The sequence below is a fragment of the Cervus elaphus genome, chromosome 25, assembly GCF_910594005.1.
Source record: "Cervus elaphus chromosome 25, mCerEla1.1, whole genome shotgun sequence".
NCBI classification, from domain to species: domain Eukaryota; kingdom Metazoa; phylum Chordata; class Mammalia; order Artiodactyla; family Cervidae; genus Cervus; species Cervus elaphus.
The window spans coordinates 31,159,701-31,186,746 of record NC_057839.1 but is presented as its reverse complement, the minus strand read 5'-3'; the positions used below and the strand labels follow the sequence as shown (position 1 = coordinate 31,186,746).

Genomic DNA, 27,046 nt, shown 5'->3' with positions numbered 1-27,046 from the left:
CAATTCTGGGTATTGCAGTTTAAGAGGGTCTTGGTGGATCTGAGGATGCACATTATAATTCCCAGGTGGCACTAATGGTAAAGAACCTGCCTGCCAATGAAAGAGACATAAGAGATGCAGGTTTGATCCCTGGGTTGGGGAGATGCCCTGAAGGGGGACATGGCAACCCACTCCGGTATTCATACCTGGAGAATCCCATAAACAGAGGAGCCTGGTGGGCTACGGTCCATGGGGTGGGTCTCAAAGAGTCAAACTTGACTGAAGTGACTTAGCATATATTTATATACATATATATATACATAAAGATCCTGGTGATTCTTGAAATGTTTAAAGAGCTCTCGTGTAGAAGAGGTAATATGTTTATTTGGTTTGCTGCAGAGAATGAGCAGTTAAAATGTCACAGAGAGGTAAATTCTGGGAAATTTTTGGTTCAATTTAAAGTCTAAAACCCAATATGGAATGCACATTCTACAAAGGCAGGGAATGTGTGTGTGTGTGTGTGTGTGTGTGTGTGTGTGTGTGCACGTGTGCTTTTAATTTCCAATGTTTAGTACATATCAGCTTGTGTGTAAAATGATTTTCAAAAGTTTGTTGGATTAATCAACTAACTAATGGACAACCAGGGAAATTTTCTAACAAATGAAACTGAACTAGCTAACTGAAATGAACTATGTATGTATTCCATAATTCCATTATATCACAGTATAGTAAGCTCACCATCTCTTCACAAACCTGTGCTATTAATATTACAAGGTGGTAAAATTCAGGAAACAGGAAACTGAAAACATTAGCAAGCTTCATAAAAGATTCATAGAAATCTCAGATCTTAGAGAAATTAGTTCAATAAAATCATAGGGTCCAGTTATAGGATCCAGCCAATGAACCTAAGAAGGGTACAGGGAAAATAATTTTTTCTTCCCCTATACTCTGAAAATTGTATTTTATTTAGGGAGTGTAAGTGTTTTGAATTTCACTGATTGATTGTATTCTATTGGCCTGGTTGGTTTTCATTTTTTTTCAGTTTAACATTATTTAAAAATCTATCCACGCTCTTTAAATAGCTCATCAAGCTCAGTGTTTCTCCCTGCCACACTGTTATTCCTAGTATGCTTTGATATTTTTTAAATTAATTTTCCTGGTTAAAAACAGCAAGAACAATCCCTTATGATTATACAGTGGAAGTAACAAATATATTCAAGGGATTAGCTCTGATATATAGAGTGCTGAAGAAAATGGATGAATTTCATGACATTGTACAGGAGGTGGTGATCAAAATCATCCCCAAGAAAAAGAAACGCAAAAAGGCAAATGGCTGTCTGAGGAGGCCTTACAAATAGCTGAGAAAGGAAGAGAAGTGAAAGGCAAAGGAGAAGAGGAAAGATATACCCATCTGAATGCAGAATTTCAAAGAATAGCAAAGAGAGATTAGAAAGCTTTCTTAAGTGAACAGTGCAAAGAAATAGAGGAAATCAATATAATGGGAAAGACTAGAGATCTCTTCAAGAAAATTAGAAATACCAAGGGAATATTTCATGCAAAGATGGGCACAATAAAGGACAGAAACGGTGTGTACCTAACAGAAGCAGAAGGTATTAAGAAAAGATGGCAAGAATACACAGAAGAACTATACAAAAAAGATCTTAACGCCCCAGATAATGATGATGGTGTGATCACTCACCTAGAGCCAGACATCTTGAAATGTGAAGTCAAGTGGTCCTTAGAAAGTGTCACTTAAACAAAGCAAGTGGAGGTGATGGAATTCCAGTTGAGCTATTTCAAATCCTGAAAGATGATGCAGCTAAATTGCTGCACTCAGTATGTGAGCAAATTTGGAAAACTCAGCAGTGGCCACGGGACTGCTCAGAAAAGATCAGTTTTCATTCCAATCCCAAAGGGCAATGACAAAGAATGTTCAAACTACCACACAATGGCACTCATCTCACATGCTAGCAAAGTAATGCTCAAAATTCTCCAAGCCAGGCTTCAACAGTATATGAACCAAGAACTTCCAGATGTTCAAGCTGGATTTAGAAAAGGCAGCAGACCCAGAGATCAAATTGTCAACATCCGTTGGATCATAGGAAAAGCAAGAGAATTCAAAAAAAAAAAAAAAAAAAAAACCCATCCACTTCTGCTTTATTGACTATGCTAAAGCCTTTGACTGTGTAGATCACAACAAACTGTGGAAAATTCTTCAAGACATGGAAGTACCAGAACACCTTACCTACCTCCTGCAAAAGCTATATGCAGGTCAAGAAGCAACAGGTAGAACCAGACATGGAACAACAGACTAGTTCCAGATTGGGAAATGAGTATGTCAAGGCTGTATATTGTCACTCTACCTATTTAACTTCCATGCAGAGTACATCATGGGAAATGCCAGGCTGGATGAAGCACAAGCTGGAATCAAGATTGCTGGGAGAAATATCAATAACCTCAGATATGTAGATGACACCACCCTTATGGCAGAAAGCAAAGAGGAACTAAAGAGCTTCTTGATGAAGGTAAAAGAGAGTGAAAATTTTGACTTAAAACTCAACATTCAGAAAATGAAGGTCATGGCATCTGGTCCAATCACTTCATGGCAAATAGATGGGGAGACAATAGAAACAGTGACAGACTTTATTTCTTGGGCTCCAAAATCACTGCAGATGCTGACTGCAGCCACAAAATTAAAAGACCCCTGATCCTTGGAAGAAAAGCTACAACAAACCTATTCAGCATATTAAAAAGCAGAGACATTATTTTGCCAATGAAGGTCCATCTAGTAAAAGCTATGGTTTTTCCAGTAGTCATGTGTGGATGTGAAAGTTGGACTGTAAAGAAGGCTGAGCACTGAAGAATTGATGCTTTTGAACTGTGGTGTTGGAGAAGCCTCTTGAGAGTCCCTTGGACAGCAAGGAGATCAAACCTGTCAATCCTAAAGGAAATCAGTCCTGAATATTCATTGAAAGGACTGATGCTGAAGCTGAAACTCCAATACTTTGGCCACATGATGCAAAGTTCATTAGAAAAGACCTTGATGCTAGGAAAGATTGATGTCAAGAGGAGAAGGCAATGACAGAGAATGAGATGTTGGATGGCATCACTGACTCAATGGACATGAGTTTGAGCAAGCTCCAGGAGTTGGTGATAGAAGGGGAATCTTGGCGTGCTGCAGTTCATATGGTTACAAAGAGTTGGACACGACTGAATGACTGAACTGAACTAAACACCTGGGATAACTTGTGATGTGACGTATGACTCCAAATTAATTTTCTTGAATTATATCAGTTTCCTAATGCCATCTACCAAAAAAATCTATTGTTTTTGCCCTCACTTATAGTGCAGCATTATCATATAGAAAATTCACATGTGTTTGTACATGTGTGTATATATATTCCTGAGCTTGCCATTATGTTCTGAGGTCTTTCTATCTGTGATGAATTCCACATTGGTTTCATTATTATCATATCATTATTATGGCTTTGTACTATGCCTTGTATCTAGCAGGATGTGTTCCCATTCTTTGCTTTTTTTTAGATAAAAATAACTAAATTATTCAAAGACCTTTATTCTCCCATGTATAATTTTTAATATAATTCCTGCTGCTGCTGCTAAGTCACTTCAGTCATGTCCGACTCTATGCAACCCCATAGACGGCAGCCCACCAGGCTCCCCCATCCCTGGGATTCTCCAGGCAAGAACACTGGAGTGGGTTGCCATTGCCTTCTCCAGTGCATGAAAGTGAAAAGTGAAAGTGAAGTCGCTCAGTAGTGTCCGACACTTCGTGACCCCATGAACTGCAGCCTACCAGGCTCCTCCATCCATGGGATTTTCCAGGCGAGAGTACTGGAGTGGGGTGCCATTGCCTTCTCCAAATATAATTCCTAAGTTCCCCTAAACATGCCTGATTGAACTTTGATTGAAAATAGGATAGCATCTCCTGAAAATATTGACCGGGCATATTTTAGACCCTTATTCTGTCTGGTCCATTAATCCTACTGACTTTTAGTTTTCAGTGTATTGCCTCTCTTTTATAACACTGCCATGACAGTTCCCTAATTTTTTTCCTGTGTGTTGGTATTGGAGAATTAACTACATTGACAAGTCATATGTGCCCATGGCAGGTTTGAAATTCAGGCCCTAAATTACAATAAACTGGAAAGTGTAGAAATGGGATGGGTCCAGAGAGCATGAGGTTTAACAATCAAGGCTCAACCATTCTATTTTAAAATGTACCTTTCTCCATACAGCACCAGTAAGACCGAAGGACAACCTGGGGTCTCCGGTCTTCCCACCCCTGGTATCATCCTGCGTTTACCAGGAGAGCTCCAGCACAGCCCTGTATCCACCTTCTGTGTTTGCTTTATGCAGCTACTCTTCCATTCTAGGGTCGGCCTCCCCTGACACTGTTAATGTCACCATCACAGGTCCTGCTTATTAGTTCAGATTATCCAGAAAACTTATTAGAGTTGGCAGTTTGCAACATTAACAAAACACATTTTTAGACTTTTATTCCCCAAGTTAGTACATGAGGGAACTTCCCAAGTGGCATGAACGGTAAAGAATCTGCCTGCTAATGCAGGAGACATAAGAGATGCAGGTTCAATCCCTGAGTCAGGAAGATAGCCTGGAGTAGGAAGTGGCAATCCACTCCAGTATTTTTGCCTGTAAAATTCTATGGACAGAGGAGCCTGGAAGGCTACAGTCTATGGGGCTGCAAAGGATCGGACATGGCTGAGAGACCCAGCACACATATACTTATATGAGACCAGTCACAAAATTTCCAGCTTGCCAGGTAATGCAGTAGAAATTTATCAAGCTAGAAAAACTAACAAACAAACACCACTTTCTCTCTATCACAGTTCAGAGCATGACTGTACATACTTTTCCATGTAATAAAGTACACACACACACACACAGAGAAGGGACATAATCATTCATGGGGAAAGGGAGTGAGTATATGTACAGATTTGACAGTAAAATTGCCTGGATTGGAACCCAGTGATGCTTTTAAGTTACTACATGACCTTGCACTAATTATTCAACCTCAGTTTCCCCAACCTACCAGCTACCTACCTCACAGGGTTGTTGTGAAGTTAAAATGAATTACTATATATATATATGTGCATATAAAATTGGGCCCAGTACATGGTAAGTACCTTATAAATGTTGACTGTCGTTATTATCACTGCCCTCAGAGATTTCAGGAGCCTGAAATTTTTCAGTCTAGGAACTCACTGTTATTTATCCTTTTCCCCATTTTATGCCCTCTAGTGGTAATTTTAAACATAGCTTGTTTGATTTTACATGGATTCTTTTCCTTTTTGTTTTTTTAAATTTGTTTATTTTTTAAATAAAGGATAATTGCTTTACAGAATTTTGGTGTTTTCTGCCAAATATCAACATGAATATAAACATACTTTGTTTCTCTGATTTTATAAAACCCAAATTATTTTAAGTGCAATCTTATATGTGTATCATTGCAGGCAATTTGCAACCATCTTTTATGGATTTGGTAAGGAATGAAATTAAAAGATGCTTACTTCTTGGAAGGAAAGTTATGACCAACCTGGACAGCATATTAAAAAGTAGACACATTACTTTCTCAACAAAGGTCCGTCTAGCCAAGGCTATGGTTTTTCCAGTGGTCATGTATGGATGTGAGAGTTGGACTATAAAGAAAGCTGAGCACCAAAGAATTGATGTTTTTGAACTGTGGTGTTGGAGAAGACTCTTGAGAGTCCCTTGGACTGCAAGGAGATCCAACCAGTCCATCTTAAAGGAGATCAGTCCTGGGTGTTCATTGGAAGGACTGATGTTGAAGTTGAAACTCCAATACTTTGACCACCTGATGTGAAGAGCTGACTCATTGGAAAAGATTCTGATGTTAGGAAAGATTGAGGGCAGGAGGAGAAGGGGATGACAGAGGCTGAGATGGTTGGATGGCATCACCAACTTGATAGACATGGGTTTGGGTGAACTCCGGGAGTTGCTGATGGACAGGGAAGCCTGGTGTGCTGCGGTTCATGGGGTCACAAAGAGTCGGACATGACTAAGCGACTGAACTGAACTGAAGGAATAGTTTGAGGATTGTCTTGCAAAAGAAATTTTCTTCTCTTCAGTGCTTGTTTGGATTCATTTCTCAAGGAGAGCTTTGTCCAAAAGCAATCCCTTTCTCTAGAAACTAGAACTCTGCTTTACCTTGCATTCCCTACAATCTCCATTTTAAGCCTTGTAAAAGTAATAAGGCATTTTTACATTAGCAGTATTACTTCCCTGCCTCCTGAAAAGTAAGCATTAATCTACAAAGAAAACAATGTTCCAAAAATAAAATGGTAGCATCCAGAAGCTATTGGAAGCTTAACCAAATAATGATAAAACACTTACCTGAAGCTATTGGTTGCCTTGAAAAATCAGTCAGCTTCCTTCCTTTCCCTCCCTTTCCTTATTAAAACCTTTACTTATTCTCATTCTGAATTTAGACATAGAGCAGATTATTCTTTTTTTCTAGATCCCCTGAGATATAACTTCATGTAAGTTTAAAGTATACATGTGGTGATTTGATACACATATATATTGTGAAACAGTTGCCATAATAGCATTAATTAACACCTCCATCACCTCACATAATTCCCATTGTGTTTGTGTGGTGAGAACATTTACAACCTACTCTCCCAGCAACCTTCAAGTGTATAATAAAATATTGTTGACTATAGTCACCATGCTGTACTCCTAGAACTTACTCATCTTCTACCTGGAAGTTTGTACATTTGATCAGCATCTCTCCATTCCCCCTATATCCCAGTCCCTGTCAACCACTATTCTACTCTTTAAAACAGATTATTCTTAACTGTTTTGTGGTGAAGGAGATTACTGTCAATTGGTATGAGCAACGGTTGCCCAGTCCCTTCCTTATTTTCTTTTCCCCTACTATTGCTGTTGTTGTTCAGTCGCCCAGTCCTATCCGACTGTTCACAACCCCATGGACTGCAGCACTCCAGGCCTCCCTGTCCCTCACCATCTCCCGGAGTTTGCCCAAGTTCATGTTCATTGCATCAGTGATGCCATCCCCTGACGCCCTCTTCTCCTTCTGCCCTCAATCCTTCCCAGCATCAGGGACTTTTCCAGTGAGTTGTCTGCTCACATCAGATGACCAAAATACTGGAGCTTCAGCATCAGTTCTTCCAGTGAATATTCAGGGTTGACCTCCCTTAAGATTGACTGGTTTGATCTCTTTATTGTCCAAGGGAATTTCAGGAGTCTTCTCCAGCACCACAGTTCAAAGGCATCAATTCTTTGGCATTCTGCCTTCTTTACGGTCCAGCTCCCACAACCACATGTGATCACTGGGAAGGCCATAGCCTTAACTATACAGACCTTTGTCAGCAGAGTAATGTCTCTGCTTTTCAACACACTGTCTAGGTTTGTCATCGCTTTCCTGCCAAGAAGCAATCACCTTCTGATTTCATGGCTGCAGTCACCGTCCACAGTGATGTTGGAGTCCAGGAAGAGGAAATCTGTCACTACTTCCACCTTTTTCCCTTCTATTTGCCTTGCAGTAATGGGGCCAGGTCTTAGTTTTGTCACGATTTTAGTTTTTTTAATATTTAGTCTTAAGCCGGCTCTTTCACTCTCCTCCTTCACCCTCATCAAGAGGCTCTTTAGTTCCTCTCGGCTTTCTGCAGAAAAAAAAACTTCGGTTTCCCCCCACACTATCAGAAAAAAAAAGCAAAGACCTAATTGAAATTTTTCTTTTTCTATTTTACAGACTTAATTTTTTAGGGTGGTTTTAGGTACACAGCAAAATTGAGAGAAAATTAGGACATTTCTCATATGCTCCTCACAGGGATAACCTTCCCTATAACCAGCATTCTTAATAACAGATCTTAGATGTTTTTACAACACAGCTCTTTATATACATTTTTAAAATATCAACTTGGACCACACAAACAGCAAATAGACATATAAAGTGGGCTATATTAAACTGTAAGAAATTAATCAAGTTATTTGAAAGACCTTTTATTTTTATTTATATCCCAAAAAATTAAGTCAGAAAGGAGAATTGGAATAATAAACTATACGATTTAGTGAGTGCATCAAATATTCAAAAAATGCTCTTGAGCTACTTAATTTGTTCATACATTATTTTGTCCTTGATCATAATAGGAACATAAATATAAGAGAAGGAAAGAACCTCCTTCATGGCTTAATGAGTCTGTTTGGTTTGACTGATAGCATTTATTTCATGATCCCTAAAACTTCCTTCTTTGAGCTTGGAGTGGAAAAAAGCTTACTATAAAGAAAATTTTATTACCTCCCCTTTCTGAGTTAGTGAAAGAAGACATGTCTTTCTGATGCAGATTGCAAATCATTACCATTGAGTAAGAAAGATAAGAGCAGAAAAAGATGGAAAGTCTGACTACTTGCTTCAGAAAAGAAGTATGAGTCACTCTAGGAATGGCCAACGAGGACTTTTCAGGAAAAGACATAAACCAGATCCATAAGCCGTGACTGGCAAACAGCACAGGTATTAGAAATCAATTTTTGCTACCAGTTCTTATCAACTTTCAGTTCTAAATTCTACAAGCATAAACCGTGTAAGCCAATATACCTATGATACATTTAGATTATATGCTAAGATTTATTTAATACACTTCATTTAATTCCATTGGATGGAAGAGTTAGCAAAAGCAAAATAATATTAAAAAGAGATTTTTTAAAGTATTCAAAGAAGAGACAAAGATTGTCTCTTCTGACCAAATTCTCGTCAGGCTCCTCCAAGTCCTACTCTCTACCAGACCTAAAGCTTGGTCTTTAAAGACTTAAACAGGGATTCCCAAGTAGTACTAGTGCTAACAAACCTGCCTGCCAATGCAGGAGACATAAGAGACTTGGGTTCCATCCCTGGATTAGGAAGATCCACTTGAGAAGCGCATGGCAACCCACTCCAGTATTCTCGCCTGGAGAATCCCATGGACAGAGCAACCTGGAGGGTGACAGCCATGGAGTCACAAAGTGTCAGACATGACCGAAGCAACTTAGCACAAACACATAGCTTCTAATCACTCAAAACCAGAGAAAACTCACAGCTGCCTCCAAAATTTACTATGTGTTCCAGCCAAAACCTGAAGAGGGAGCCCTTGTCTCCAGCCTTGATGGAGGATAGGAGCTTAATTTCATTAAACTATAAATGCCAGTTAGCAAACCCAGATGGCTTTCACATGGACCAATTCTCCTACCTGCTCTTTGTAAGTTTTCACTTTCTTGATTTTATGAGTCCTCAACCACTCCCTTCCCCAGTCACGCCTTCTCCTTTTAAAATGCCCAGTCACTTCCGTACAAATCAAAGCCGAGTTCAGTTCACACCAGACTCTTTTCTCTATGTGATATTATATTACTGATTATCTGTGCAATATTATGTTACTATCCTTATCACTTTCATGTCCAGCTTTATCTCTGACAGAGGAAGTGAAAGAAACAGAAAAAATAAGATGTTCCTTCTCAAAAGAAAAATGCCCAGTCCAGTAATATTGAACTAAAGGGAAATATATGAACTCACTGATTAAAAATGTTTTATTCGTGCTTTTTGTGGAGTCCTATCCCAATAATCTACAGGTGGGAGGTACAACTGAATAAAAAAAGCACCAGGCTAAACTGTTGGTCACTCAGTCAAGTCTGACTCTTTGCGACCCCAAGGACTGTAGGCCATCAGGCTCCTCTGTCCATGGAATTCTCCAAGCAAGAATACTGGTGTGGATTGCCATTCCATTCTCCAGGGGATCTTTTCAACCCAGGGACTGAACCAGGGTCTCCTGCGTTGTAGGCAGATTCTTTACCTTCTGAGCCACCAGAACTTACTCTATTCAAATCTTTAGGCAATGAATATACCAGAGGACAGAATGTACTGTGTAAATCAAAATACACAATACAATTACTACATTTCTTTGGTACAACACACAGACAGTGAATGGGAACAAAGAACAAAGACAAGTGAATTTCAATCTATGAAATAATAAAGCAGACAAAAAAGATCCAAGAAGTTGGAAATCAAGAAATTAAAATATGTAAATAGGTAAGAAGTGGACAGTTGGAATTTCTCCATTATTCTTCAGGAGCTACATTTAAAAAGATTAGGAAAATAACCATTAAGAAACACCACACCTTAAAAATCCAACCACCAGAAATATTCATGCAATTTTTACTTGAATTTTTAAATTATTGTACTTCTTCTCTCTGCCTGCAATCCAGGAGATACAGGAGATATGGGTTTGATTCCTGGGTCAGGAAGATCCCCTGGAGAAGGGCATAGCAACCCACTCCTATATTCTCGCCTAGAGAATCTCATGGACAAAGGAGCCTAGTGGGCCGCAGTCTGTGGGGCCACAAAGAATAGGACAAGACTGAAGTACTGGACATGCGTTTATTCTCTGTACTTTAACTGAATTTTTTAGTCATTTACATTTTTACATATTTTATTTGTCTGATAATTATGAAATGGGAAAAATCTTCGCTATTTTCCACTCAGATAAGAAATGCTGCTATGAAACCTGCAAATTTATACCAGAGATAGGCAATGAAGAACTTCTGGAGTTTGTTTGCTTTCTTCCTCTCTGCTCCAAAAACACACAATTTCAGAAACTTTTTTTGTTGGTTTTACCACACAAAGGCATAGTTCTCTTTAAAAATGGCATTGGACCCATTGGAAATTCTCTTAAACTACCAGTGCTAAGTATAACATGTTTTATATTTAACAGTAACAAGAGTTATTCTGTTCTTAGTGAGATTCTACATTACAAAATAAAGAGAATAGTTTCACTTAAATAAGGTAACTGATTCCATTAATTTCTTTCTGATAATTAATATATGTATATATTGCTTTAGGTGTATTTAGAAACTACTTTTATCTTATTCTTAACAGTACCTGTAAAATTTAGGTACTGTAGCAAAATTTTACAAGCTAGAATTTTACTCAAATCCTATCTTCTAATGGAAACCTGCCTGTGAATTCTTTTGGCAGTCTATTTTGCCATTTATCCATCTGTAAAATTTTTTGATCTTTTACAATGGACTGGACACTATTTTAGGTGCTGAAAATATAAGGCAAGCAAAACCAAAAAGGGCTCTGGCTCTACAGAACATGTGTTCAGTACAATGACCTAAGGCAAAGTGCAAAATACAATGCAAAGGACTTGGGAAGTTCTAAAAATCAAGAGCTCAGTGCAATAGAGAGAAGAAGTAAAATAGCAATAATAATACTGTAATCTATTGTTTTGCTCAAAAAGTGAGCCTCTGCTTCAAATTTTATTACAATTAAAGTACAAAAATGCCACTACAAAGACAACACTTGGGATCAAGGTGGAAATGTATATGAAACTGCTCAAGCTAATGGAATGGAAATAATCATATTTTAAGATTTCTAGTGTGTGATATTTCATTTTTTAAAAACAATTTAAATGTGTACATTATGTGCATACTCCCAAAGTATCTGCAGAGAGAATAGACTAGTATACAGTACAGACTCCTATCTTACTATGCTCACTGTAGCTGAATCTTTATTCCTTGGGCTTTGTGAATGAAACTAAATGTTTACTCCTTGGGCTGTGTGAAAAAGTGTCCTAAGCATTTCTTTCTCACAAATTTAAGTTAGGTAGAATATTGTTACTCATGCTTATAGCTAATTTTCTGGTAATTTTTTTAACAGTTTTTATACACATCCTTGCTAGAGTGTAGCTTAATTGTAGAGGTTTTAATCATTTGATTTTTCTTTCCTGTTCAATTGGCTTCGTTTTATGTTGTTTATTTGTTTTGTTTTATCTTGTTTTGTTTGCATGGAGATTTAAGAGTAAACAGTTTATATATGAAAAAAGACACAAGAAGCATCCTAAAGGGCTCAACTCTCATAAATATTTACATATGTGCATGTGTGCTAAGTCATTTCAGTTGTGTCCAACTTTTTGCAACCCTAAGGCTCCTCTGTCCATGGGATTCTCCAGGCAAGAATACTGGAGTGGGTTGCCATGCTCTCCTCCAAGGGATATTCCCAACCCAGGGATTGAACCCACATCTCCTGGGTGTCCTGCATTGGCAAGCAGATTCTTTACCACTGAGCCACAGGGAAAGCTCAATAGACTTATATTATATAAATATATGGGCTTCCCAGGTGGTGCTGAGCTTCCGAGGCAGCTCAAACTGTAAAGAATCTGCCTGCAGTGTGGGAGACCTGGGTCAGGAAGATACCCTAGAGAAGGAAAGACAACCCACTCCAGTATTCTTGCCTGGAGAATCCCATGGGCAGAGGAACCTGGCGGGCTACAGTCGATGAGGTCCCGAAGAGTCAGACACGGCTGAGCGACTTCATATAATATATACTGCAGGTGGCGCTAGTGGTAAAGAATCTGCCTGCCAGTGCAGGAGACCCAGGAGATGCAGGTTCAGTCCTGGGCCGGGAAGATCCCCTGGAGAAGGAAATTACAACCGACTCCAGTATTCTTGCCTGGAGAATCCCATGGACAGAGGAGCCCGTCCATGGTGAGACAATCCATGCGGTTGCCAAGAGTCAGACAGGACACAGCAACTATGCAGACATGCATATCCATTTAGTCCTATAAGGAATTTGCTCATGCAGTCATGGAGACTGAAAAGTCCCAAGATCTGCAGGGTGAGTAAGCAAGCTAGAGACTCAAGAAAACTGAAAGCATGGTTCCAGTCCTTAGGCCAGTAGGCTTGAGACCCAGGAAGAGCTAGTGATTCGGTTCAAGTCTGAAAGCAGGAAGAACTATTATCTCAGTTCAAAGCCAGTCAGGCAGAAGGAGTTTCCTCTTACTCAGCTTTTCTGTTCTATTTGGTCTACTGATCCAAATATGAAATCTCATCCAAACACCTTCATCAAAATATCCAAAATAATGTTTCACCAAATACATGGGTCCAGTCAAATTGACACATAAAATTAACCATCATACGTGACTTTAATTAGCATCCTTTGTCTTCTCAAGCTTACAAATAATTCCATAGCATTCAGAGGAAAGAGAGAGAGAGTTGACACAATAACAACCCACAGACAACTATTTACTGCATACCTACTGTTTGTTCATAGACTGCCTTCTATGTTTTGGTCATCTGGCTGTGAATCTAATCCATGCAATCAGACCTAATCCATTTAGGTATATGCAGCAGGAGGTTAAGATGAGATGAGAATTTTCCTGGGAATTTAGGTAATATTAAAGGGGGAAAGGTGAGCACACAGATTGAACAAGCAGGAGTAAAGATAGGGATAGATATGACACGTTAGGATAGAGAATTCAGTTTACTTGGAGCGGAGTATGCCCACAGATCAGTGATGGGAAATAAGGTTAGACAGGTAGGGACGCAGTAGTCCATTTATGAGAAATTTGAAACTTACATAGTGCATCTGTATAGTGATCTACAATTTTAAAACTGCTTTGAGATATTTATCGTTTTTTAATCCTTAAAACCACTTTTAACAACTTTGTAAGGTATATATTGTCATTATTCATTTTTATAGTGGAGAAGGCTTATTATTATATAGACATTGGAGCACTCATCTGATTCCTACATCCGTGGTCTTTTCCCACTGAAGTGCCAGTCAAGGACCATTTATGATTCTTGAGCAAGGAGTGTTACTATAAAAACAGTGTTTTAGAAGGTGTGATCTTAGTTTATGAGATGCATTGAAGAGTGGCACCTGGGAAGTCAGGAGGCAGCAATAATGCTTTGTGTTTATCCAGGCATTAAGTGTTACCACAGAATAAAGAAATGTAGGAATATTGATATGGGTGCAGTCATTTTTAAAGGAAGAAATGAAAAATTCATATGTGTGATCTATTAACATGTATGTAGTTAGATATACAGTAAAGACATAGAGATAAGAGAAATAGATCCCCACTTAAAAATTTTAGAGAGATATATTTTATCTAAGTTTAAATTCACGTTAGTTTTAAAGCTGTGCAAATGTTCAATGTCATTTTTGTCTTACATCATCTTGTGATACCCCTCACATTTAAGGGGAAAAAACTCTCACAAGAAGTTCATTCTCATAAATTTAAAATCATCTCATGGAACACCTAACAGATTCAAACAACTTGAAAAAAAGATAATTGTTGAAAGTACTTCTATGTTTAAGCTACTTTTTTTTTCAGGTCTTTCTTTTCTCATGATAATGACCTTCATTATAATACTGCTAAATATATCTCACAAACACTTTTGGACAATGCTCATATATAGTTTTTTTTTTTTTCTTTTATTGGATACACAGAAAATTGAAAAATAGGCCCTCAGCGAGAGAGGATAGAGAGAGAGAGGAGGCTATTCTTAGAATTTAAAAATCAGAACAAAATGAATCATTAAATTTCCACTTATTTTTAAGATACACATTGAAAACAAATAAAATAAATGTAGTTCTTGTAGACTCAGAGCAAATCCAGTCATTTAAAAGACTCTGTCATCATATTTAAAGTAACAGTCAAAGAAAAATTGGCTTTTATAGGTAGAGTTTATGCTGACCAATTCTCTGTTTTGTTTGGTTTTGGACACTTACTCATTTAGAATTTAGATAAGAAATAAAATATTTTTTAATATTTTTTAAAGATTTTTTAATATGGATTACTTTAAAAGTCCTTATTGAATGTGTTACAATATTGCTTCTATTTTATATTTGGGGGGGTTTTGACTATAAGTCGTGTGGGACCTTAGCTCCCTGACCAGGAATCAAACCCATACTGCCTGCATTGGAAGGCAAAGTCTTAATTACTGGACTGCCAGGGAAGTCCCAAAACACTTGTTCTTTATCTTACATAAAGATTCAAAGACTGGAAAAGAAAACACAAATAAATATGACATAGTTTCTACTATTTAAGAGTTTAGAAAAAGATTTATGAGTGCCAGAAAAATTTAGCAATTGTTGTTTTAGTCAAACTCACTACATATGAGGAAGAAATAAGTCCAAATTGAGTTTATCTAAATCAGTGGTACAGTTACTGTGGTCAATGAGAGTGGTCACGATGGGTATCAGGTATAAGAGGGAATGTACATAATAAAGCTTCATCTAGATCTGTCCTGCAGGAGGGAGCATATCTGCGATGCAGTGAGGAAGGACAGACAAGCTGGGTGAGTGTGAGAAACAGCTTGACTATTGGGAAGTGTGTGGCCAAGGGCCTTGCATGTTAATAAAGATTCTCTAACTCAGTGGAGGGGAAATTTTTTTAAAGCAGCATGGAAATATATCATGAGACTTCTATAGACTCAAGATACTTCAAAATGAAACTGGCCAAAATGCCAAACCTTACATACTTTCCACCAGAATACAGAAATGGAGATTCTCTCTAAAAGTATGATGTTTTGATTTCTTGTAAAAAGAGAAAGCAAGGGAAAAAGGAAAGAACATTTTGTTAGGCTGAATTAAGTACTTTCTTACAAAAATAAAGTTCAAGATTAATAGTAATTAGAAGGGAAGGCAGGCTGAGGGAGAGCAAAATGGCTTAAGGGATCAAGTGTATGGTGACGAATAGAAACTAAACTTTGTGACGAATGAAAACTAAACCATTGCTGGTGAGCACGCTGTAATGTATACAGAAGTCGGAATATAATCTGAAATTTATATAATGTTATCAGCAATGTTGCCTCAATTTTTTAAACCATCAGCAAAAAAAATGTAGTTCTGCCTCAGACTTTTTGTTTCCTATTGGCAGAAAAAATAATCAATACAATTCAAACAAACCTTAATATAAACTTTATTTTCTTCCTCATTACCTTATGCATAGTTGAGCTACCTATGGATCATTTATTCCACCTACAGAATTGCAGAAAAATTTTTTAAACCTTTTCCAAACATTTTACATAAATAATAACCTATTTGTGCTTCATATTTGATTGGCTTCATGTAAGTTCATTTTTCTTTAAAAAAAATCACATATCAAAATGTGAGAAACATTCCTTCCTCCATCTCAAGCTATGTTTAAAATTGCTCAGGTGGTGCTATCATCAGCATTTTACCTATTCTTTGTGCATATACGATAATCATCATTTGTGTTTCTTACAAGTCTTGTAATTTTTACTAAAATACTGATTTCCTGCTGAGATACTTCCAGTGCATACACACCATATTTTTGTATTCTTTCATCCATCTGCTAGTTGTGAACATCAAACTATAACTCATATCTAAATAATCAGAATCAATGTTAGTAGACGGTCAGAACTCAGTAACTGAAGACTAAAGAAACAAATGACTGGATGAATGACAAATGAATGGATGTTAAATACAGCCATGTGGGAGAAGGGATATATTGATTATATCTGTAATTGATCTGGAAAAAAAAAAGATAAAATAAATATCCTGGCAAGATAAAACTTGTATTTCAGCATTAAACTAAAATTACAAGTAGAGAGTAGAAATAATTGTAAAATTGTATCTTGCATAAGTAATACATACAATTATTCTCTGTGTAAAAGCTTTATGATATTGTATATAAGATTAAGGTCACTTTGAATATAATACCATGGATGATACATATAATACTGATTTGTGGATATGTGGAGTTCTTTTCCCCAAGTGAACTTTGAACAGATGGTTTGTAATAGAAATGAGGGACAAAACCAAGGCAGACTATCTACATAGCAATAATAGAAATAGTTAAGAGCTCCTAAATTCCAGTCACTTTTTAAAATACTTGTGTGCACGTTAACACACTTAAGCCTTACAAAGACCTGAGGTAGTTACTAGATTCTTCCCATTGTGCAGATGAGTAAACTGAGGCATTTAGAGGTTAAGTGACTTCTCCACAGAAAATGTACAGAGAAAGGGGAGACTATGATTGAGTACTGATCACACAACTGTCATTGACATGCAGCAGGCATCTGTGTTGGTACAAAACAGGCTCCCACCCAAGTTAACTCACATTTCTCATGTGTCTGTGGAATACTCTAGCAAATTCTAGGATTTATATTCTGTTTAGCAATTGGTTGTTCTTCTCATATATGGGGAATCTGCTTCCGTTCTCAAGCGTGTTTCTTTTTGATGAACAATTGAATCAGATTCACAAGTGGGGACTCAGATATCCCAAGGTCTTCTGGGCATCAATATTAATATACTCTTGTTCAACATAGATGATACCAACTAAGCATCATGCCCATAAGCTACACATGAGGCATTTTTAGTGTGCCTGAATTGTCCTACCCTTGTGTTAGCTTTCACATTAAATTCTATTTATCTCTCAAATTCTTGCTAGGCTGCCATCTCCTCAGTGAAGTCTTGCTTCCCTGTATTTCTTCTGTCTCTTACATGCTGTTAGTATGGCACTGTTATTCTAGATTTTGAATTTTTTTTACATGCTATTCTCACACTAGGCAGTAAGACCCTTGAGATTATGCTATTAGGGTTGCCCAGGTCTGATGGTGGATGCATTGCAAATGCCTGTGAAATAAAATTGAAATCTGACTACTATATCAGCATCGTTGCAGTCTGATTTACACGACTACCTTTGCAGCTCAGTTTTTAGCTAGGACATGAATTAACTCCTATCTGTGGTGAACAATTTGTTTCATAATTTCACCAAATAGTCCACAAAGCTATATTCTTCCCATATGCTTTATTCTTTCTATTTTCTTGATATTCTTAGTAGTATTTTTGCATGTGGAGGGAGCTTTTTATATGTCTATTAAATTTAAGAAGAATTCTACCAATTCAAAGTCCCCACATGTATTGATAGTGGCAAATTTAACACACTGCCCATTTTTACAAAAATATATTGTCCTTAGAATTAGAAAAAACAATGTCTAATTCTACCAAAATGCGCTTACTAGCAATTGTTATTCCCACTCAAAAATGAATTCACTTTTCAAATAAATTTTCCTGACTGTAAGTTCTGTAAAAAGCAACTCCTATTTCTAGCAGGAAAGCCAATTAAGAAACCCTGCCATCACTATAAATACCTAGACACAGCAGGTGAAATATAACAAAACTTATTTTAAATGCCTAAGTAAGTTTTCAACGAAGAGGCGAATTGGTCAGTACCAGAAATAAACTGGAAACTGAAAACAAATGGTAAGCATGTGAATGGAACCTGAAACTGTCCTGTGATGTGTTTTTCCTCCCAGAACTTTAGGGACTCAAGCTGTACATCCCCCGAGAGACGGGGAAGAAGGGGTGTGCTCTCCAGTCTATGCAAGACAGAGAATTGGAACTGAGAGAACAGAGTTGGGACCCTCACATTTGGTGGATGATTCAATTTTTTAAACTGCCCAATGTCACGGGCAGAAAATAAGAGAGCTTATCCTGTCTCTTCCTCTGCTCTATGTGGAAAAAAATATATATTGGGGAATATATAAATGTATACAGATATATTCCCAAATAAAGTGAAATTCTAGTCTTATGGCTACAGTGGGTTTGAGGGTAAAATTAACTTGTACTATTAATGCATCATAGTGTCCCGAAGGCAGTGATTACCACCAGGCGACCCGGTACAGCTAACGCAAAGCTGTTCCTTAAAGCTAGGCCACATGTATAATCTCACAAGAAAGGGAGGACAAAAGTGCAAGAATAAACTGACAATTAAGAACTAACAACACATATGGAAATCACAGAAAAAATTAGCCATGAAAGAGACTGATCAGACACAACAGGGAAATTAGAGAGACTCAAGAACTTGAGCTGCAGAGAGATAATCTAAACAGGAGTATAAAAATATGACATATCAGTTTTTAAAACTTTTATAAATGCCCAGAGGAATAAACATGGTTGTGTTGACAGGTAACACAAGTAATGAACAGACAGTGAGTGTGGAGGTCTACAGGAAGTAGAGATCAGACAGTCAAGATGAGAAAAACAGACCCATTTAAGGGAAACAGTTTGAAGGAGAAGAATTTAGTAAAAATAACCTAATTTTGGTGCATATTACAAAACCATGAGGAGTAAGGTTAACCACATAGAGTGAGTCCATTTCAGGGCTTCTCAGGTGGCCCAGTGGTAAAGAATCTGCCGGCCAATGCAGGAGCCACAGCAGATGCAGATTCCATCCTTTGGTTGGGAAGATTCCCCTGGAGGAGGAATTAGCATTCCATTCCAGTATTCTTGCCTGGAAAATTCCACGGACAGAGGAACATGGTGGGCTACAGTCCATGGGGTCGCAAAGTGTCTAACACAACTGAACGGACATAGCATGCATGCAAGCCAAGCTGAAGTAGACAGTGTGGGTAGTTTCCAACATCCACCCCCTCACTTCCCCAACAAGAGGCAGTATAATTGGGGAATGAAACTCAGCTTTGGATGGGTCTGCTTTATCCTCCCTGCCCAAACCATGTGTGACCTAGAATGTAGTACTTTAATAGTGAAGGACAGGGAAGCCTGGTGTGCTGCAGTCTATGGGATCTCAAAGAGTCAGACACAACAACGACAACTTTAACTGTAGAACTCTGCCTGCAAACAGCCCCTTGACACTCCATGCCTCTAGTAAATTCTATTCCCTTGCCTACTTCTCCCCCACGTTGTTTTCTGAAATTTTAGTGTCGAACAAGATAAAAACAAAACAAAACACGCCAAAAAAATGAAGCACTTTTAAATATCCCTGCTGCCTTCAAAGCAGTACCTACGTAGTAGCCTAACAGATATTTAGAATTCAGGTTGGGGTAACGAAGGAGAAAGTACAAGTAGTACAAATACAAGTACTTGTGAGTACAAGTGATGAGTTGATAAATGTCCATAGCCGGCTGGGGGGTTAAGGGCTGATGTGTAGACTTTGGTGATTTCTATGATATAAGTCTTCCCACCATGACTGACTGCAAGCTTCCCTTTAACAACCAGCTTCAAAATGTCTGGTTATTTAGCACTTGATTATCTCAAACCACTACAAGTTGGCTCCAGCACACTGCTGTCCGCCGACATTCAGAAGACAGTATTGTACCATCTCAGATACACCCTCCCATGAGAGTTGTCCGTTGTATTTTCCTAACAGGTTGTATCAACCCATGGATAGTAAATATTCTTCTCAGATTCTATAAGTAGTGTTACTGCCATCTTAGGTGTTGGATGGTAATGTGGACTTTGTCTTTGTCTTTAGATAAATAGAAAATTTATACTAATGGAAAATTGGGAAACAATAAACCAGAGTCTATTTTAAATTGGACTCCCAAGCTATAAAATATTATAATATTTCTACATTTGTTGATCATTTACTCAGCAAAATGTATTAAACACTTTCTAGGCACCAACCAACCAAACAATTAAACCAACCAAACAATTCCAACCAAACAATTCCAACCAAACAATTCCATCTCCCCTGCTCCCAGAAATGTTCTCTAATTTGGTTTTTAAATATTCCATTTCTTTCTTCTATGTAAACAGGATAACAAGGCAATATCTGTACACAATAATCATATTTTTAAAGTATAAATTCTGGAAGGAAAGAAACATACTTAAATGTTTAAAATATGACAGATCATGGTAAAACATCTGCAAGCATAACTTTTTTTTAAACAAGCCACCTGAATTTTGGCAAGTCACAAGATCAATAATCCACCTTTGATAGTAATTAAAATAATTGACTATAGTACTTTTTGTGATAGAAAAAATCTGAAATGTCCATTAATTGGAAAATAAATTTGTGATAAATACATACAATGAAATGTTACATAGCAGAGAGGATGAATAAATCCAACCTATACAAATCCATATGGGTGAACCTTACAAATTTAATACTGAAAAAAACTGCTGGCTTATACATATAATATGAGGCTTTTTAAATAAAAACTTTAAAACCTTTGTATATCTGTATTATACATAGACATATATATATATAGTCTGCCATTCATGGTGGTAAAACAGAATTCTCATGAAAGTATTTCAGTAACCTCAGAAGTTGAAAGAAACTTGATGGTATTAAAAAGAGATTCATAATTAGCTTTATCTATATCAGAATGTTTTATTTCTAAGTTGGTGATTTGTGTACAGATTTTTGTTTACTTTTTGTCCTTTTGGAATGTATGAAAATTTCCATAATATATTTTAATAATTAAAAATGTAAAATCCATTGACTAAACATTTATAGCTTCACAATATTTTGTGATTTAAGTATTTAGTCAACAGAGTGTTATCCTGTGCATAAAAATCCTCATTAGTCTTTCCCACTTTCAAGTTTGGAAATTAATTTCTTCAATATTTAATTAACAATATGTCACTAATGTTATTAAGGATATTCTACTCAATTTCAAATCATAACTTGCAGAGTAATACATTTATAAAATATCAGAATTAATAACTAGGAATGAGAGATTAGTGTCATCTTACCTAGAATAAATATAATGATGACACAAATTCAATCTCTCTTTGTTATTCATCATCCACATTTCATGCCAGGAAGATCTAGTAGATTTTTCATGATCAAGATTTGTGATGTCATGTGAATGTATATGCTAGGACATGTGTGCACAGAAATATGTGTTCCTATGTATGTGTATCCAGAGAACAGTGTCTGTGATAAAATTTTTAATTATGGAAATTGATCCAAGGAATAGAACACAAATTGTAATCAAACAGGAATATTTAGTTTTTCTGAAACTAGAACATTGATTAAAGAGACTCAAAGAGATTAATTCTCTGACCTAGAAACCCCAGCTTTGCCAAATTCAGTATTGAAATTATATATTGGATATAAACACTGTTGAGAAAACTGAATAGGCTACAGAGAATATTTCTTCTCCTTCCATTGAATTTTAAGGTCAGATTCAGGGAAAAATTGCCTTGCAATGGGTTAGGTTTGGGAAAACAAAAGTCCAATTAACCATAGATTTTCAAAATTCTATCCCCAGTGGTCTAGTGGTTAGAATTCTGCACTGTAGAAATTCTAGGCCTCCTTTGATCTCTGACCAGTTTTGTGACCTTACTTCTCTGATGTTATTTTTCTATTTCATTTTTCTCTCACTTGTGTAAATTATCTGATGTTCTCTGTGTACATAATCCATACTGATTACATTTATGTTATAAAATATTTAGTAGAATTTCTTTCCCCAAGACAACCCATGACTTACATGTGCCTCAGAATTTTCCCCTGAGATACAAGAAAGTTTCCTAGCACTACAAAAAATGAAACAAGATATTTCTCTGGTTCATCCTTGGTAGGAAAATATTAGATTGCTTGGCACCTAAAAGAACAAATAATGTACATGTAGATGTATTTTCCCCAAAATGAGGAGAAATAGGATGATTTACTAGTGCTTGAACTTTTCTAGTAAGCAAGGGCCATGCAATTTATTTTTTTGTATAACTAATTTAGCTTTATCAAATTCTAGCACAAATTTATTTTTAAAAAATAAAATATTTATCACCCTATATGGAATACTTTTATGCCCCAAATTACAATTTAAGTAGGATTTATTTACTTTCAAATGGATTTGTCTAACGTTTTAAATATTTAATTTTTAAAAATTAGATCTTAATTCAAATTTTAAGGTAAACATTTATTGTATAAGGTGGTATTCAGCTTTATTTGAATTAAAATGTTATATTAATTGACATCTTGCATACATAAAAATGAACTTATGATGATTCTTTTTATTCTGTTTTGTTTCATTTTTAAGTAAGTGTTGAGTTGCAGGTGTGACCAAATCAGAACCTCGATAATAATCCTCGTAGATGAATAAATATTCTGAAATGTACAACTGTAGTTTGATAAAGTAGTGAAGATGAGCTCATGGTGGAAATAAAATGTAATGATAATGAGACAAAGGGGTTCCCTAGTGTCTCAGTGGTAAAGAATCCACCTGCCAATGCAGGAGATGCAGGTTCAATCCCCGGGTCAGAAAGATCCCCTCTAGAAGGAAATGGCTACCCACCGCAGTATTCTCACTTGGAGAATCCCATGGACAGAGGAACCTGGTGGGCTATACTCCATGCGGTCACAAAGAGTCAGATATAACTGAGGAACAACAACAATACCATCAAAAGAAATTTAATCTGTACCTTCATAAGAAATGTTGGTTTTTTTAGGATGAAAGTAAAATTAATTGCCAAATATCATTATTTGTTTGAAGTAATCAACTCCTTTGCCAAAAATAGTCCAAGAGGGAAAATTTCCCTTTCTTTCCTTACCACCACCAGCAAATTTCCCCAAAACTTAAAGGACAAGTTATCTTACACTTACAAATGCTCACCTGGCTTCTTGAGTCTTCTGACGCCAAGTATAGAACTTCTGTCAGGTGACTGCCAGGTTCCCATGCTCACATCTGCCCCCCGGACTTCAACAGGTTGTGGGTCATTGGGATGTCCTGCCGTCACCACTGGTGCTTCATCTGCCAAAACCGCCGGTGTCTCCGCTCTCCCAGGGGTCAGCTGGCCCAGCACCACCTTCATGCACCAGCCACCAGAGGAACTGCAGCAGCCCATGTGCCCGGGCCCAACTTCATAGAATTACCAACAGCTGTTTCCTCCCATCACGTCTAGATCCAGGTAAAGTATTCCGCCCTGAGACCTGAAACAGGGCTCTGCCAGCACCTGATAACACAGTTTAGAAGTGTGCAGGTTTAATGCCGCATGGACTAACTTCGGTTAAATAGAGTCAAGAAAATGGGAAAAGCTAGCAGATAAATTCCTGTACTTTCCTTGTCTTTCAGACTGTTCTGAGTTAACAAAGATTCCTTAAGACCTTCCTCGAAGACTTCTGAACTGATTGTGAGAGATATGTTGTTTTTCCTTCTGAAGCTGTGGTTGCAGGGTCATGGACCACCTTCCTTCCTGGACTCACCTCTTTGACCCACACTCTTTTTGCCCTGGCATTGACCCTCCCCATAAAGTCTTAGGATGCAGGCTCTATCTTTCAGGGAGCTTTAAGACATCAAACTTTGGGGGCATACCTAATCTTAAAGTTGTAAGAAATCTAAAGTACTATGGAAATAATTAGAAATCTTTCTGCAAAACTCCACTTGAATATCCATAGTTATCACTCCTTAACAACATGGCCCCAGATTTAAAAATAAATAAAAAAGACAAAGTTCTCCTTAATCCAGGAAATTAATCTAGTTCAGGAGATTTTGTTTTTCATACAGTTCTATACTATGTGATGTAAAATTCTTACCATTTTTTTAAACCTCAGTATGGACTGGTAAATGATAACCAAATAATTTAAAAATGAATGTTTTTAAAGAAATATAGGAAACATATGATTAGTTTACTATGGAAAATAGATCTTATGAACAGTAACTATGAACATTAACAAAAACAAATTCATTCAGTTCTTTTTTCTTATGATCTTTTTTGAGGTGTAATGTATATATACAGTAAAGTGTATGCATTTAAAGTATACAGTTGAGTGAGTTGTGACAAATATCTATACGCATTACCATCATCACAATCAAGATTTAGGATATTTGCATCATCCTAAATAGTTCTCTCATGACCCTTTCCCACTCATAGCCCCAGGCAATCTCTGGTCTCATCCACTTTTCATCTGCTTTCATTTTCTGTCACCATAGAGTAATTTTGTCCATTCTAGAATTTCATAGAAATAGAATTATTACACACACACATTTGAGTTTATATGTGTGTCTAGGTTCTTTCTCTCAGCATAATGTTTTTGAGGTTCATCTATGTATTAATAGTTGTGTCTGTTAGTGAAGAAGTGAAGTGAAGTCTCTCAGTCATGTCCAACTCTTTGTGACCCCATGGACTGTAGCCCGCCAGGCTCCTCCATCCATGGGATCTTCCAGGCAAGAATACTGGAGTGGGTTGCCATTTCCTTCTCCCGGGGATCTTCCCAACCCAGGGATCAAGCTGTGGTCTCCTGCATTGCAGGCAGACTCTTTACCATCTGAACCACCAGAAAATCAGTAATTTGCCTTTTTCTTGCGGGGTAATATGCCATTGATCACATGTGAATGGACCTTTTCATTGTTTCTCATTTCTGCCTACTACCTACCCAGCTGCTACAAGCATTTATGTGCAAGCTTTTGTGGAGGTATATATTCACATTTATTTGGAGTGAATATCTTAGTAGTAGAATTACTGTATCATATGGTAACTATATGTTCAACCTTACCACCTAATTGTTTTCTAAAGTAGTTGGACTCACAAGAAATGCAGAAGAGTTTCAGTTGTTCTGTATCCTTCCCAGTGTTTGACGTCATTAGTCTTTATGATTGTAACCATTTTAGAAGGGAGTGTTATCTCTTGGCAAATTTCAGTTTGTGTTTCTCTGCTGAGTAATGGTGCTGAACATCTTTTCTTGTGCTTATTAACCATGTCCTATCTTTTTGGAAAGTGTCTGTTCACAACTTTTGTTCATTTTTATTGATTTTTATCTTCTAACTCACTGTTAAACAACAGAAACCTTCAGTATCTACTGAAGGGTCTTGTGGTTTGCAAATATGCCAGAACATTTTAATTAAATTCATGAAATAAAAACAATTAATTACCTCATTTTCTGCTTTTAGCATCCTTCCTCAGGAAACTCCAGCTCTTCTCACTTTCTGTCTGTTCTTAGAACAGGCCTGGTTTTATTCTCCACCTCACATTGCTCTTGCAATTAGCTCTGTTTGAAATTCTGCTTCCTTTTCCCCTCATGAAATAGAACCCTTCTCATCCTTCACATCTCAGCTCAAAAGTCATAACCTCAGAGATACCTTCCCTGACCACCCAATCCAAAATAAAGCCTTTTATGTCATTTCCTGTCACATCACCCTGTTTCCAGCACTCCTCATAACCTGCAATTACATTTTTCCATTTATATGCTTAGTTCTTAGTTGTTTCCATTCCCCTATACCTCTGCTCCCTGAGAACAGGCACCGCGCCCAACCTGCTTTACAGAGACCCCCAGCACGTTGCACACTGCAAGGCCCACAGTGGGAGTGGAATAAATATTTGCTGCTCAATGAATGAATACCTCAGTTCTCCATGAGTCATTAATTAGAGGGTCAGTATTTATTTAGAAAAATCACCCCCTAGAGTCCTGTTGAAGTTTTAGGCAGCTATCAGTAACTCACAACGGGATGTCCCTGAACTCTCTTTCTACTCAGGAGAGTCTAGGATAAAAGAGGCTTCAGGAGTTTTCCTACATGACTGTGTGCACCTCCAAGAATTCCAAGCAGCTACAGTATAGTTTTGGCTTTTTGAGGCTTCCCTGGTGGTTCAGAGGTTAAAGCATCTGCCTACAATGCGGGAGACCTGGGTTCAATCCCTGGGTCGGGAAGATCCCCTGGAGAAGGAAATGGCAACCCACTCCAGTATTCTTGCCTGGAGAATCCCGTGGACGGAGAAGCCTGGTGGGCTACAGTCCACAGGGTCACGAAGAGTCGGACAGGACTGAGCGACTTCACTTCACTTTCACTTTTCATCAATGTTGAAACTTTTCAGAATGAGTTTCTCAAAATAAACAGGATTATCCAAAGTCTATTGAGCTATTTCTGGCTCACTGAGAAACTAGGCAAATCACACAATGAGTAAGCCCAGTAGAAGACGACAGGGAGTGGTGAGTAGCTTGAAAGTGAAAATGTTAGTCACTGAGTCGTGTCCGACACTTTGTCAATGCATGGACTATCCAGTCGGCCAGGCTCCTCTGTCCATGGAATTTTCTAGGCAAGAATGGGTAGCCATTTGCTTCTCCAGAGGATCTTCTGGACTCAGGGATGGAACCCAGGCCTCTCTCATTGCAGGCAGATTCTTTACCATCTGAGCTGCCAAGGAAGTCTGGTGGGCAGCTTGGTGAGTGCCAAGTGTTGTCACACTAAAATGCAGGATCAGTTTTACCCAATATCCTGGTTTATGAATGATTAAGTGAGTGAAGACAGATTTACTCATAGGCTCTATCTCTTAGTAATTATGTTAATGTTGGCAAGCAACTTAATCTCTTTTTTAGTTTTGTTTTTTTTTTTTTTTAATGTGTGTTAGTTGTTCAGTTGTGTCCCACTCTTTGCACCGGTTGTGATGCACCAGTTTCTCATTGCGGTGGCCTCTCTTGTTGCAGAGCATGGGCTCTAGGGCACGCGGGTTTCAGTAGTTACAGCTCCCAGGCCCTAGAGCACAGGCTCGCCAGCTGTGGTACACTGGCTTAGTTGCTCTGCGGCATGT

The 27,046-nt window shown here is 37.6% G+C and overlaps 1 protein-coding gene across 2 annotated transcripts in view; it reads right to left on the bottom strand.

The window, feature by feature from the left end:
* Positions 1-23,399, bottom strand: part of EMB (embigin) — a 122,622-nt gene extending 99,223 nt beyond the window's left edge. For both annotated transcript variants that reach the window (XM_043887640.1, XM_043887641.1), the window contains exon 1: positions 23,140-23,399. In XM_043887640.1, coding sequence (XP_043743575.1) covers positions 23,140-23,371 — 232 coding nt within the window. In that variant the 5' untranslated portion in view covers positions 23,372-23,399. The remainder of the gene's footprint in view (positions 1-23,139) is intronic.
* Between the last annotated feature and the right edge of the window lie 3,647 nt (positions 23,400-27,046).